At 45.8% G+C, this 13,319-nt stretch overlaps 1 protein-coding gene across 4 annotated transcripts in view; it reads left to right on the top strand.

Annotated features, from left to right (window-relative positions):
* Positions 1–13,319, top strand: part of Ablim3 (actin binding LIM protein family member 3) — a 112,610-nt gene that overhangs the window by 47,149 nt on the left and 52,142 nt on the right. For all 4 annotated transcript variants that reach the window (XR_009058292.1, XR_009058290.1, XR_009058291.1 and 1 more), the window contains 2 exons: positions 7,475–7,658; positions 9,279–9,391. Coding sequence is in view for 1 of the 4 variants with exons in the window: in XM_057788485.1 (XP_057644468.1) it covers positions 7,475–7,658; positions 9,279–9,391 (297 nt within the window). In the remaining 3 variants the exon portion in view is untranslated. The remainder of the gene's footprint in view (positions 1–7,474; positions 7,659–9,278; positions 9,392–13,319) is intronic.

Below are 13,319 nucleotides of genomic sequence, written 5' to 3' on the forward strand. Positions count from 1 at the left end.
TGGTAGAGAGAAGGTGGATAGGAAGGGAAGGAGAGAGAGAGAGAGCTCTTTATACAGGGACTAATACCACTCCTTACAGGTCCCAAATGTAAGAAAAAATTACTTATTAGATATCTAATCAAACACTTTGCTCAAGCTATGTAAGGAATTTTTATAATGTAATGATAAAAATGTTAACCCAGTGTCAAAATGGACCAAGGAAATGACATTTCTCCAAAGAAGTTATGCAAATATCCCATAAGAATGCTTAATATCATTAGAATCCAAAGGCAGCAAATCAAACCACAATGCACACAAGTTCCCATACAAAGGATGGCTAAAATCAGAAAATCCCAATACAAGTGTTGAGGAGGATGCAGAGACACTGTGACTGTTGGTGGGAATATAAACAACTGTGCTGTCTTAGAGACTGTCTGACAGTACCTCAGAAGGTTAAGTCAAGCCTAGAATTCAAAATTCCACTCCTGGTTGATTTTCATTTTAAGAAAAAATAAAAGCAGAGTCTGAGGAAGTGATTGCCAAGAGTGAAGACGGGATCCCCCAACCCTACGTAAAAAGCAGCTACTCCAAGTGATGGTGAGATGGGAAGGGGAGACAGGTGGACTGCTAGGAGCTCATGAACCAGCTAGCCTGCCTTGTGGGAAAGCTGCAGGCCAAACAAAAGCTAGAAGACAATTAAGGAGCAACAACCATGGTTGCCCTTTGACCACCACACCTGTGCCTTACACACAGGGACTGACGTCCCCACATGCACAAATGCATACACATGCGCACATACAAAAAAAAAAGGTGAAAATGTTTTCACTCAAAGTATTAGACATGGTGTTCATAGCATAGTACTCATAGTAGTTGAACAAAAGGGACTAAATAGCCATCAGCTGATGAACTCATAAATAAAATACATTTTGTCTATACAATAAAATATTACTTAGCAATAAAAAGGAATGAAATACATTCTCCAATGTAAAGGAACTTTTGGAACATGCAGGAAACACTACACAAATACACATTTCAATCTGCATATATGAGATACTGAGAATAAGCAAGATTACTGGGTGGAAGCAGTTGAAAAATGTAAGTACTGATTTTAATGGGTGTATAGTGTATTTTGGATGTGAAGAAAACACCAAATATACTAAAGTGTACTAAATATGACTGAGTTATACATTTTAAATAGCTGAATTTCATAGCATGGAATTGTGTGTCATTAAGACTACTCAAAGAACATTTTTAGGCAAAAACTGGATTTGGTTTCAGCAGACCCTCATGGACTGAAATTTTGGAGTGTGTTCTGTAGGCAGAAGGGAAGGGACCCGGAGATGGAAGAAAAGAGATGCAAGATGCAAAGATTAGTAAAATCTTGATGGAAAATAGAAAATACTTAGCAGTGATAAGAGGAAAAAATATGATGTATAAAATACTTATGGTAGAAAATCTTAAGTGGTAAAAGACAACAGCAATAACCTTAAATAATCATAACAGGAAAAGAAGTTTGAACATTAGTGAGCCAAATACCCCACTCTAAAAGTGAGAATGAGGAAAACAACAGGAAGGAAAGAGTAGACAGAAAGCACAGATGAAGAAAGCCGAAGTGAGTTCTCTACAAATAAAGTTAAACAGACAACGGGACTGAAAAATCACTTATGTAGGAAGGAGAAATAGGCAAGGGTTAAAGTTAAAGCACTAAGATACTGCATGCGCTGCCAGAGTGGAAACACAACATGCTCCCAACAGTTCAGAACAGCAGATTGCAAAACCTGGGTTAAAAAACTGATCCTGTCAAAACGAAATGTACTAAAAGTTACTTTTAAAATGTTTAAAACTGAGTGATCCTGTATCTCCCTAAGATATTAAACCACTGGAGCTGTAGATAAAACCTCTTTGCAAAAGAAAAGGAGGGTCAGTAGCAAAGAACTGGATAAATGGACTATCTTAAGTTTGCAAAGCTCTGACGAAGAGATGTATCAAGACAGTGGTAGTCAATGGTCAATTCTATCCCCACCCCAAACCATAAAAGTACAATGAACCAAACATCTATTGGCTCTTCTAGACTTAACTATCAAGCCACAGAAGTATAAAGAGGGGAACAGGTTAATCAGAGTCACAAGGTACAGCCACCAAAACCCAAACTTTGGGGACCTTCAGAGGACAGGTGACCTGCTGAAAAGATGGCTCAGTGGTTTAGAACACTAGTTGTTCTTGCAGACCAGGATTTGGTTCCCAGCACCTATACAGCCACCTGTAACTCCAGTTCTGGAAGATCTGATGCCTCTTCTCACCTCTGAGGACACCAGGCATGCACGTGGTACACAGACATACATGCAAGCAGAACACCCATACATACAAAATAACATAAATGCATTGAAAAAATAAATTTAAAATGACAGTGCCATACTGGATAAATTATCAATATAAAGCAATTCTAGTATATTCCATAAAATTTCCCATGGAAATTAAGAGTCTGTTAAAATTGAATTCTTGGCAAAGGGTCTGTGATTGTCCACATCCCTGAAGACCAGCAGCAGAGCCAAGGGACTACCCTACCAGCCTTCACCATTTATTGTTAGTGTGTACGTTACTGACACATGGGGTCATGGTCTAAGGACCGGTAGATAGCCAGCAGAACTGAATATAGAACCAGAACAAAGCACAAAAGGAAACAGGTCTGTTGCTAATCACTGGAGAACAATTAAGCTGCTTCATAAACAGCACAGACGTGATTAACTCTCCATGTGGGGGAAACTGAATCCCTACCGTATAGCCCTCACTAATGTCGATCCCAGACGGGTGGACTGCAGCCATATGGAGAGCACAACCAAACCTCTAGAAAACAACATCAAGGCATCCTTTTAGGGTTTCAGAGTAGGGAAGCATTTCTTAAATGGGATACAGAGCGTTCAAGCCATGTAGAAAACAATGGGAAATTGACAGCGTAAAAACTGAGGTTGTGTGCCAGAGTCTCAGTGATAAAGCTCATGGCTGAGCATCTTCAGGACACATGTTGCTCTGGATAATTTTAACAGTTAATTTATCACAATATAGGATCACCTCAGAGGGGGTCACAGTGAGGATCTGTCTAGATCAGGTTGACCTGGGGCTATGTCTATGGGGTTTGTCTTGATTGTTAATTGACATGGATAGACATACCCAGCATGTGGGAGACACCAATTCTTGAGTGGACCCTGTATAAGAGTTAAGAAAACTCACGGGCTACTTAGTCCTGGGTACTAAGCACAGGCAAGCTGGGAAAGGCGGGTGCATTTTGTTCTCTCTGCTCTTGACTGTGGATGTGATTATGTTTGTGATGCTGCCTGGGCGCCTGACTTGACTCCTCCACAGTGATGGACTGTAACCTGAAGTTGTAGGCTAAACAAACTCTTTCTCACACACACACCCGGGGGAAAAAAATCTGAGGATGTGACTTCATCCAAAGACATAAAGAAGACCGACACTACAGGTATTAACGGTGGCAAATGAAAGGGATTCATTTCTGAGCTAAAACACCTCTAAAAGCTTCAGTGGGTGAAAGATTTTAGCCTTTTACCGTGCAAGAAATACAAATGGCCCATAAACATAGGAAGATATTCTCAAATTCACTAATCATCAAGAAAATGAAATTTAAAGTCACACTCTGATACCATTTCACATATGTTATGTTGAAAACTCAGGTCTCCCCAAGTATTTATTAGTAAGAATGAGGATCTATGGGATCTGCTGGTGGGAACATCGATTAGGAAAAAGAAGGGAAAACTAGAAGGCAGATAGCGATGCTCATAGCAGCAGTGTCGTAGGAGCAGCACTTGCCAAAGCTGGTTCTCAGCCATGCGACAGCCTCTGCAGCTGCATCCACCCCACGTGACTTCTACACAGCCCCCAGAGACTGAGCAAGCACAGGATACATGCAAAAGGGTCCAGCAGTGACAACATCAGACACAGGCTGTACTAAGTGACCCATTATGTATGGATATATCATAAATGGTAGCCTACAAAGTAAAGTAAAGGGCTAATAAAAACCCAATCAGTGACCTGCGAAAAGGGGGCACTATCGGGGGGGGGGGGTTACAGACAGGTTTCTCAGGTGCCGAGAATGTCCTAGTTCAGAAACTTGGGACAGGCGTGTGGGTACAAATTTGAATTATTCCTTAAACTGTACAGATGTATTTCTCATGTGTTACATATTTCACAATTAAAATGTTTTAAATATTGAATTAAATTGCCCTCCAGGCCCTTCTAACTATAATCTTGAAATTTCAGAAAATCTAGTCTTGACCGTCTTGATTTCTCTGGCAGGGTCCTAGACCTAGCATCTCCCTAGTAACAAGCTAGCCCCTCACCTCACAAAGGAGCTACAGAAGAGGGAGGGAACTAAAACTATGCAACACCTGGAATGTCCATTTCTCTTGGGCATCTGCTGTGGCTGTGTGTGAGAGCGACTTCCAGGCAGTGTGTTCGCAGATAACATTCATGTGCATTTTCCACAAGCATTTTTAATTGGGTAATCTGCCTTTCTTACTGCCCAGCCATATGATCTACTTTGGTTTTGTGTTTATCTTTGAGTAGAGAAGAAAAAACAGAGTGTGTGTATCTCCCCAAGTAGAGGTCAGAGGTCACTTTCTACCTTGTTCATACATACTCCAGGCCAGCTGTCTCTACCTCCCATTTCACTATAAGTGTGCAGAGGTTACAGATGTGCTCTATTGGGCTGGCTTTACATGGGTTCTGAGTATCCAAACTCAGGTCCTCCTGCCTGGGGAGCAGTAGCTTTACCCAGAGTCATCTCCCCAGACCCAAGTAGTTTTTTTTTTTTTAAATCATCAGACTTTTACACGTGGTGTGTGTGTGTGTGTGTGCGTGCACGCATAATAACTATCCAGGTGTACTCATTCTCACATAGCCTGTGCCACGTGTGTGAGGCTCCGCCTGGCCTCATCCGTACCTGCTGTACCGCTCCTTTTTGCTCCTTGCCCCCTTCCCTACTCCCTACTGTATTTCCAGGAGTCCCTAAGATTCTTATCAACTTTTACATCCTTCCTACCATAAACTTCCTCCTCAAGCTCCTTGGAGGAAATGAAGGAACTGATTGTTCCGAGTTTTCTCATGGCCTCCTGGTTTTCTCCACTGGGAGAGATGACTCTGGAGGTGGAGCTGGCAGAGAAAACAAAGGAGAAAAAAAAAAAAAAAAAAAAAAAAAAGAAGGGAAAAACAGGAGCTGTTTCCAATGAGGTAGTAGGCCATGACCCAACTAATTCCATGAAGCAATTGATCTACCACCTGCGTGCCCAGAACAGCCTGTGCTCTGCTTCTGCCTGCTCCCAAGGCCAGGTATTGTTTGAGAGGACGAATTTTCACGGTGCCTGAAAATTGAGCCCTTCCTGGCTTCCTGTGACCACTGTCTCCACCATCCACCCAGCAAGACTTCAGACTGAATTCAAAATGCTCAGACACACAACAAGCCCCAAGTTCTTCTCGTGGGCCCATAGGAGGTCAGTTCTAAATTGTCAGCCTTTTCAGTTTGCACAGAAATAAACTGAGGCCCCAGGAAGGAGAAGGCCAAGTTTGTAATCATTCAGAGACTTAATAGCAAGGATGAGACTAGGGCCCAGTGATCTAATTCCAAGGTCAGCCCATCCCCCACTGTCTGAAGCCTGCTGCCAGCCTACAGAAGCAAGCAAACACTTGCTAGGCATGTTTGTTCGCCTCTGAAAGGCTCTCCCATTTCCAGCCCAGCTCCTTTTGCAGAACTCTCAGTAATGAAACAGTGTTTGCTGAAGTGATGTCACCCATGAAAAGCTGGCTCCGCAGATCGACGGGCTTGGAAACTATTCTGTTAGTTTCCCTACCACTGGCCAGGCTTGAGAGAGCGGCCTTGTAGCCACCCAAATCCTCAAGGAACCGGTGCCAAAAGCCAGAGTACCTGCCGGGTACTGTACAGAGAACTGTAACTCTTTAGGCTAGCTGTGTTGTCAAGGCCTTTTCTACCCAATGGCAGCCCATGTGGAAACCCAGGCTACCAGACAGTCTCCAGATAGGTACAGACAAGGGGAACTAGACACGGGACCTAGGGACCTGTCCAGTTACCTTCCTTTGATTCCTGACTGACCCATTCTGCTTTTGGCTGAACTGACGTCTTCTGTCTGCTGTGGTTTCATTGTCTCTGAGACTCTTTCGTTCCCATGGAAGAAGCAGCCTCTTTCCATAGCTTATCACGTTCATTTCATAATGAACTTCCTATTGGGGAATCTTATTCCCACACAGCAGATTCCTTTGATGGGGCTTGCTCCCCATAAATTTGGTTGTTCGGATACCTATGCATCCACCTGTTTTTCTCCTACCTAACTGTTCTTTATTTCCATACAGTGCCAGGCAGGAGAATGCTTCCCAGTCAATATCGGCTTGATTTCTCTGAGTCCCATGATCAAAGTGTGCGTTGTTTTCAGCAATAGGTAGAGCCATCAAGTTCTGGTGGTTGGCCAAGAGCAATGGCAAAAGCCAGCATTGTTTTGTGGCCTCTGGGATATCTCGCCTCACCCCTAGTACCCCCAGCCCAGGAGCTATCCCACATATGCAAAACCTGAATTTCTTAAACAGGACTGTTGCCTTCCTCCCAGTGGGTTGAAACCATCCTTTCCTGTGTGCCTTCCTTTCACTCCCTCAGACTCTGCTGTGTCCCAGTCCCACGGGGTACATCTGTGGCTGGCAGCTTCCTGCATCTGTGCTCTGTTGCATTTCATGTTGTCAGTGCTTCACGTGGATGCCTCCTGAGCCAAGGGTCCTCCCATAGCCCCTCCCTCCACACTGACCTGGTTTCTTCCTTTTCCCTGCTGTCTGTACCTACGCAATGGCCACATCACCCATAATGCATGGCACTGTCTCTCTGGAGACACATTTGCCTCTTTGCAGTTCAGGGATTGTGTATTTTGCATCCACGCCTAGAAACAAACCAACCCTGCTATTGTCTGCAGCAAGAACCAACTGGACACCTCACATTTGCCATCCCATTGCCAACCCAAATTATCTCCTGTTAAGGATTTGGAGCTGGCAATCTCCACATTGCTCTTGACCTGGTAGAGAGTCAAGCTTATAGCAGTCTCCCAGAGGATTTTTTTTTCAATGAGTGTTGCTTTCTCAGATTCATGATACTGCCAGCTCCGTGGCATGTTGAGAGCCCCAAGGCCTTGAAATTCAGTGTGTTGAAAAGACTGTACAATATCCACGATCCCCAAGGAATATACATCAGTAGCAACCGAGTTGTGTGCAAACCCAGGCCTGGGAGTCCAAACCAGACTGACACATCTACCTCTGAAGAGTGCCATATGATCTAATGCAGATGACCCAAAGGCCCATGAGCTCTGATATGTCACCACCCGATGGCTCCTGATGACAGTCAGACACCAGCCTTTCCCCCAGTAAGGACCTTCTGCCTACCGATTCTCTCAGACTCAACCTGCACTGTTTCTTCCCTTGTTCCTCCAAGTGTGCGGTTGCGGCCTGGCCCAGTCGGGTTTCTTCTTCAAGAATCAGGAGTACATCTGCACCCAGGACTACCAGCAGCTCTACGGCACCCGTTGTGATAGCTGCCGGGACTTCATCACGGGTGAGGTCATCTCGGCGCTGGGCCGCACCTACCACCCTAAGTGCTTCGTGTGCAGCTTGTGCAGGTGAGTACCCTAGGAGACCAGGGATACTGGGTAGGCCCCAGGAGAGAGGAAGACATGGCCTTCCCCAGGCAACTCAGGAGCATATAGGCCTTATACTAGGCCCTGGGTTTCTGGAAACTTGAGGATGGACTGTTCTGGCAGGGCCGCAGGTTTCAAAACGTCCAGCAGCTAGATCCCATCTTGTCCCATGTAGTCTGATTTAAAGCACTGGTTTGACCTATGATGACAGCAGGAAAAGGATCCTAACACCATGCTCAGCAGCATTTCATTTCCCAAGAAAACCACCAAGGACTTTATCCCTCAGAAATTAGTCTGGAAGCCAAGAAGCTATCTGGCCCAGGCTTCTACACTCTCGTCCTCAGGTAGCACAAGGATGTCCGCTGATAGCCTTCCTCCATCCTCCCAACACTATCTCTGGCTGAAAGAATGACCCTAGTATCTGGCCTCATCTGTGTAAGCCTCCGTAGTGGAGGTCAAATCCACTGCAGCCTCGTTGGTTTCGTGAAGATGACAGACAGGGTGTGTGCAGAGACCTGTGGCCGGTGACCGGCCTGCGCTGTGCCTGCTTGTCCCACCGTGACAGCCGTCCAACCATTCTCAGGACAGCTCCTCTCTGCCCACTTCCCTGCCAGACAGCTCAACCACGTGTTAATTTAGCAGTGCACACCAAGACCCTGCCGCATGCCAAGCAACACATTAAGGAGATGGAAACAAAATGAAGGCAACCTCAGCCCTGCCCACAAATGTGTTAAAATTTAATGGCCATCTCTGATTAAGTCATAAGCAAAATATGATTTGAGTACATGTGTATTTTTATTTGGGAAAAGAAAGTATTGATTAATTATTTTCCCCTGTAAAATCATCACTGGTTAGTTGCCAAATAGAGTAACCAGTTAGAATTTCTGACTAATGGCTGTGTAAAAATAATAACAAATCGGAACAGTGAGGACGTAATTACCCTAATTCCCACCCCAGATTTCCTTCCAGTGTCCCAAGTTGCTGATAAAAAGACAAGTGGGGCCACTTGCTAGGACCTAACCTCAGAGCGCACGCACGTGACAGGTACCCCACACCACATAAGCAAAAGCAGCCACTCAACTTCGTTGGTGGTACTGGAGATCTGTGAGTCCTTTATCATTGGCTGGGCAGGCAGATGTATGAGCTTGAGACCCCCCTGCCTGGAGAAACTGAACAAACACAGAGGAGGAGGCGGCAGTGGTGTGGGGAGAATGATAATCTTCTCATTAGGAAGAGCGTTTTAAGGACTGTCCATGTAGCGAAAAGGAAGGATTGGCAACTTTGGGGCCCACATGGTCTCTTGATACATAGAGATAGGACGAACGCTTTGTCCATTACAGCTGGGGAGCATGTGCTCACAGCCACAGTATGACTTACCGTTGTCACGTGATATAAATAGCCCAATGCATCATCCGGTTCTGGCCCCCTAGACCCTGAGTGCTTTAGCCAGACTGTCATTCTGAATGGCACTTGCCCTGCTGGATGCTTTAGAAAGCAAGCTACACATCTTAGAGAATACCCAAGCCCGGGCTTTGCCAATCAGCAGTAGCCACAGGAGCTTCAGGCCGGAGAAACGGACTCTCTTTCCTCATTTCCTTGCAGGAAGCCTTTCCCGATTGGAGACAAGGTGACCTTCAGTGGTAAAGAATGTGTCTGCCAGACGTGCTCCCAGTCCATGACCAGCAGTAAGCCCATCAAGATCCGCGGACCAAGCCGTGAGTCCTCCCCACAGGCACCTGTCTATGAGTACTGTCCTCCCAAGGACTCTGTCCTGGAGGGAAACGGGGAGGGTCCCAGGTCCCACCCTCCATGGATACTGAAGCATGACCCAGCTGACATACAGCCCAGACACAGGCTCTACAGCACAACTTGGGGAAGACGGGTTACTTAGCTATATGCAGTGATGCCCGAGCCACCTGCCAGCTACTTGAGTAGCTCTTTTCCAGGATGAGCTGGATTCCTGGTCCTATGTACTGAGGGCTCTGCACCACGGTCGATCAGGTGTTTTGTTACCAGTAGTTCTTAATTTGTAGAAGCTCCATTAAGCAGTGCAGTTAAAGCTCATGAAAGAAGTCAGGAATGCCCTGGGAATAAACCCTACGGGCTGTGCTGGTGCCTCACGGAGTATGATCCCAAGACCACTGGGTCAGCCTTGTGGATCATCAGCTTGTGAAAAGACAGATTTCTGGGCTCATCTCAAACCTGAGAGAATGGGATCTGGTGCCATCATTCTGTGTGAGCTTTGTGGGTGATTCCTTAGCTGTTCCTAAGGTTGAGAAAAACATCTTGTCATGAGAAAGGCATCCACCATGATGAAATAATAGTATATTTTATAAAGCCACAGATTTGAGGGGCAAGTATAGATTGAGAGTTGAGAGTGTGTCTTAGAGCAGTTCTACACTACACTACGCTACACAGTCCATCCATTCAAGTGTGTGTAGTGGCCAGATGTTTACATCTCTGTTCCTAGATGCCCTTATAGAGCTGTGGACTGCCTGCCTGCACCCACAAGCACACACAGACCCAACCCCCTGGTTCTCCTAAGCCACACTGAGCTCCAGTGATCTTTCATGTTATATGACACCCTGGCTGGCCCCATCAAGAGAATCAATGAAAACCCATTAGCCTCCTGTGCTGCATTACTGTGTGGGAACCGAGGCAGCCAGCCATGGCACCAGCACAGTCAGCATGCTTCAGATGCATCACACCAAGGAGGGTGAGCCAAGAAGCCTCCGCATCAGCAGCCCTCAGCTCCCAGGGGCTCCATTACAGTCCGCCTAGCCATAGCGAGCTGATGGGAGAGGCAAGGAATGGTCTCCCTCCCATGCCTGCCTTTCCTTTCAGTGCAGTCAGATCCTTTCCTGGGATGTGATGCTCAGGGCTCTTCCTCCAGTGTCCTTGATGATACTCAAGAACAATCTATTGCTCTGGCCAGGTTTTCTCTTGAGATGGCTGAGTGTGCACTCAGGTAGCCTTCATATCTCTTTGAAATCACGTTCCCATGCCAAAACGACTGAAGCTTGGGATAAGGGCTGTGGCTCTGTGGCTTATCTTCTTTGGAGTCCAGAGGCCAGCGGACCCATGTGTGGAGTACAGAGGGACGCAAGCTTGAGTTGTGAGGCTGCCAACCTTCTGCAGGAGACGAATGGTCTGGTAGCCTCCTTAAGACTTGATTTCCCCAGCTATGAAATAATAATGGGCTGCTTTACCATCCTCGCAGGGTGTTGTGCAAAGCGCACAGGGATCAAGCTAACATAACTGTTTAGACTACAAATCAGAGGGTTAACTAAAGTGGGCAGCAGCACCCTTTAGGCTGGTGAATCCTTTAGGATGTCATCCTTTAAGATGACAAATGACCCTCCGTAACCAGGCTGAAACAACTCAAAACCACAAGCCAAAAGGACTCTTTTCTCCCTTAAATTGTTTTTCTCTGGTATTCGCTTACAGCAAGCAGAAAGGCTGGCTTACTCCAAGTTTAATGTAGAAAACACATCAAAGGAGCATTGAGAATAAGATTCCTAGGTCCAGTGTCAATTCTCTCGGGTGCACTGTGTGTTTCTCTGTGTGTGCACTGTGTGTGCACTGGGGTCTCAGACAAGAAGCAGGCTTTCTCGAGTGAACGTCTACTATGGGAACATTCTATAAGAGATTTCTAACAAAGAGATTCTAAAATGTCTCCTCTATAATTTTGCAGATTGGGATAGTGAGAAAAACAAGGGAAAGTTAGGGGATAGAAAGAAAAAACAAGTGAGCACATGAGCAGCTTCCAGGGGAACCAAGGTCTTTGGCTTATCGCAGAATTAAAGGCCTTCACCCAAGGATCCACAGAGAAGATTTCCTTGAAGTATTTTCTCCCACGATAATCACTGACTGTGCTACAAATGCATGGAATCCCCGGCCAGAGGGCACAGAAAATGTCTCCTGAGCACCCAAGAAATAGAGAGAACTAAAGCCATATCCGAACGATGGAGAAAAACAAACCAGGGGAAGGGAAATGGACAAAGACTTAGTCTTTTCTCAAGCTATACGAGCGTGTGAAGTTTCATCTCTGCAGGGTGGCTATGTTCTGGAAAAGCAAGAATACTGTTTACTCCAAGGAATATAGTCGTGAACTGTGAAAAGGGAAAAATTAAGTTATCATATGAAAAAAAAAAAAACACCTCCCCATAGATCTCATAAAGAAGAATCGCTAGCAGAAGCACCAGCACCAACATTCTCACAACCACCATCATCACCATCACCACCACAAGTCACCACAGTCACCACATCACCATCTCGGTCATTATCATCATTAGCACAGGTACCATCACCAGCAACTCCTCCATTACCACTATCCACCATCATCACCACTGCTATTTCACCATCCCCCCTTCCGGCCTTTATTCTATTGCCAGGCATTGTAATAAAGGAACAGTTAATATCTCATTTAGTCACGAAGGCAGTAATTGTTTTAAAAGTAAGAAAACAGAGACTTGAAGATCATAAATGGCTTTTCCGAAGGAGCACCAGGGTGAAGGCATAAGATCTGGCTCTGAGACTATTCAACACCCTCTAGCAAAAGTGTGTCTTTTTAAATGGAAAGCCCCCGTGTTCCTAGACAGGTTGTCTAAAGCAGGATGAGCAACTCACGGTGACTCACGGAGTCTGCTTACTTTTGCTGACCTAAATGGATGATGATGTAGGCAGCCAGACTAAAAATGGCTGCCTGGGATCTCTAGAGGCCTGGATACTAAAGTGAGAGACCTGAGAGGAACAGGTGGGGGCACTGTGCTTTCCGCCAGCTGAAGGCTGTAATTTTGGAATAGAGAGGAGTGGGTAGCTGGCTCAGCAAAATCACCAAGGACAGGGAGTGACTCTCCCAACCCTGCTCATGGCACCAGACCCACGGACCCCCAGAGGGGAGTAGACAAGACTGAAAGAAGAAAAAGGGAGAAAAAAAATTTCGGGAAACAGGAAGCCGTACAAGGGAAGACCAGCAGAGTAATAGAGAAAGAAAACCCACAAATAAAGGACATCTAAGAATCCTTAAAAGGAAGAAGCAGGGCTTCCCTTCAAAGGAGAATGACTCGGACTTCAGATCAGAGATTTGGTAACACACAGGATGTGGGTGAAAAACACAAGAACTAGAACGACCCGTTATGTGAGGCCTGCATTAGCTCTACTGACCTGGTCGTAGGGAAGACACTGAGAAGAGTAAGGCTGGAGAAGACTCTTGCCTGAGCTAGCTGCTCACCACCCCCTCCACCGGCTCTCAGCCCAGCCTCCAGCCACTCCACCCCAGCAGCCCCTAATTGGTTGTACCTTAGAGTGCTAAATTCATCTCAGGTGTGTCCCTATTGCTCAGATGGTACTTCTACTGGAATGTGGCCATTTCTGCAAACAGACGATCACCCAGGAAGTCTTATTGAAGAGTCAGAGAGTTTTATTAATGGTTAACACAGTGTCTACCACATAGCATTCCCAAGTGACTGTGGATGACCATAGCAAGTGAAACATAATATCTGGAGGGTGAGGGAGAGACAGACCATGGTTGCGTTTTGTTATTTGAAGGAACCGTCATGGAGGAAAAGAAAAGAGTGTTCCTGGATATATAAGTGACAGGGTCGAGCCCTAGCTCCACAGAAAGGAGACATCCTTGACAGC

Source organism: Chionomys nivalis, chromosome 14 (genome assembly GCF_950005125.1).
Source record: "Chionomys nivalis chromosome 14, mChiNiv1.1, whole genome shotgun sequence".
NCBI classification, from domain to species: Eukaryota; Metazoa; Chordata; class Mammalia; order Rodentia; family Cricetidae; genus Chionomys; species Chionomys nivalis.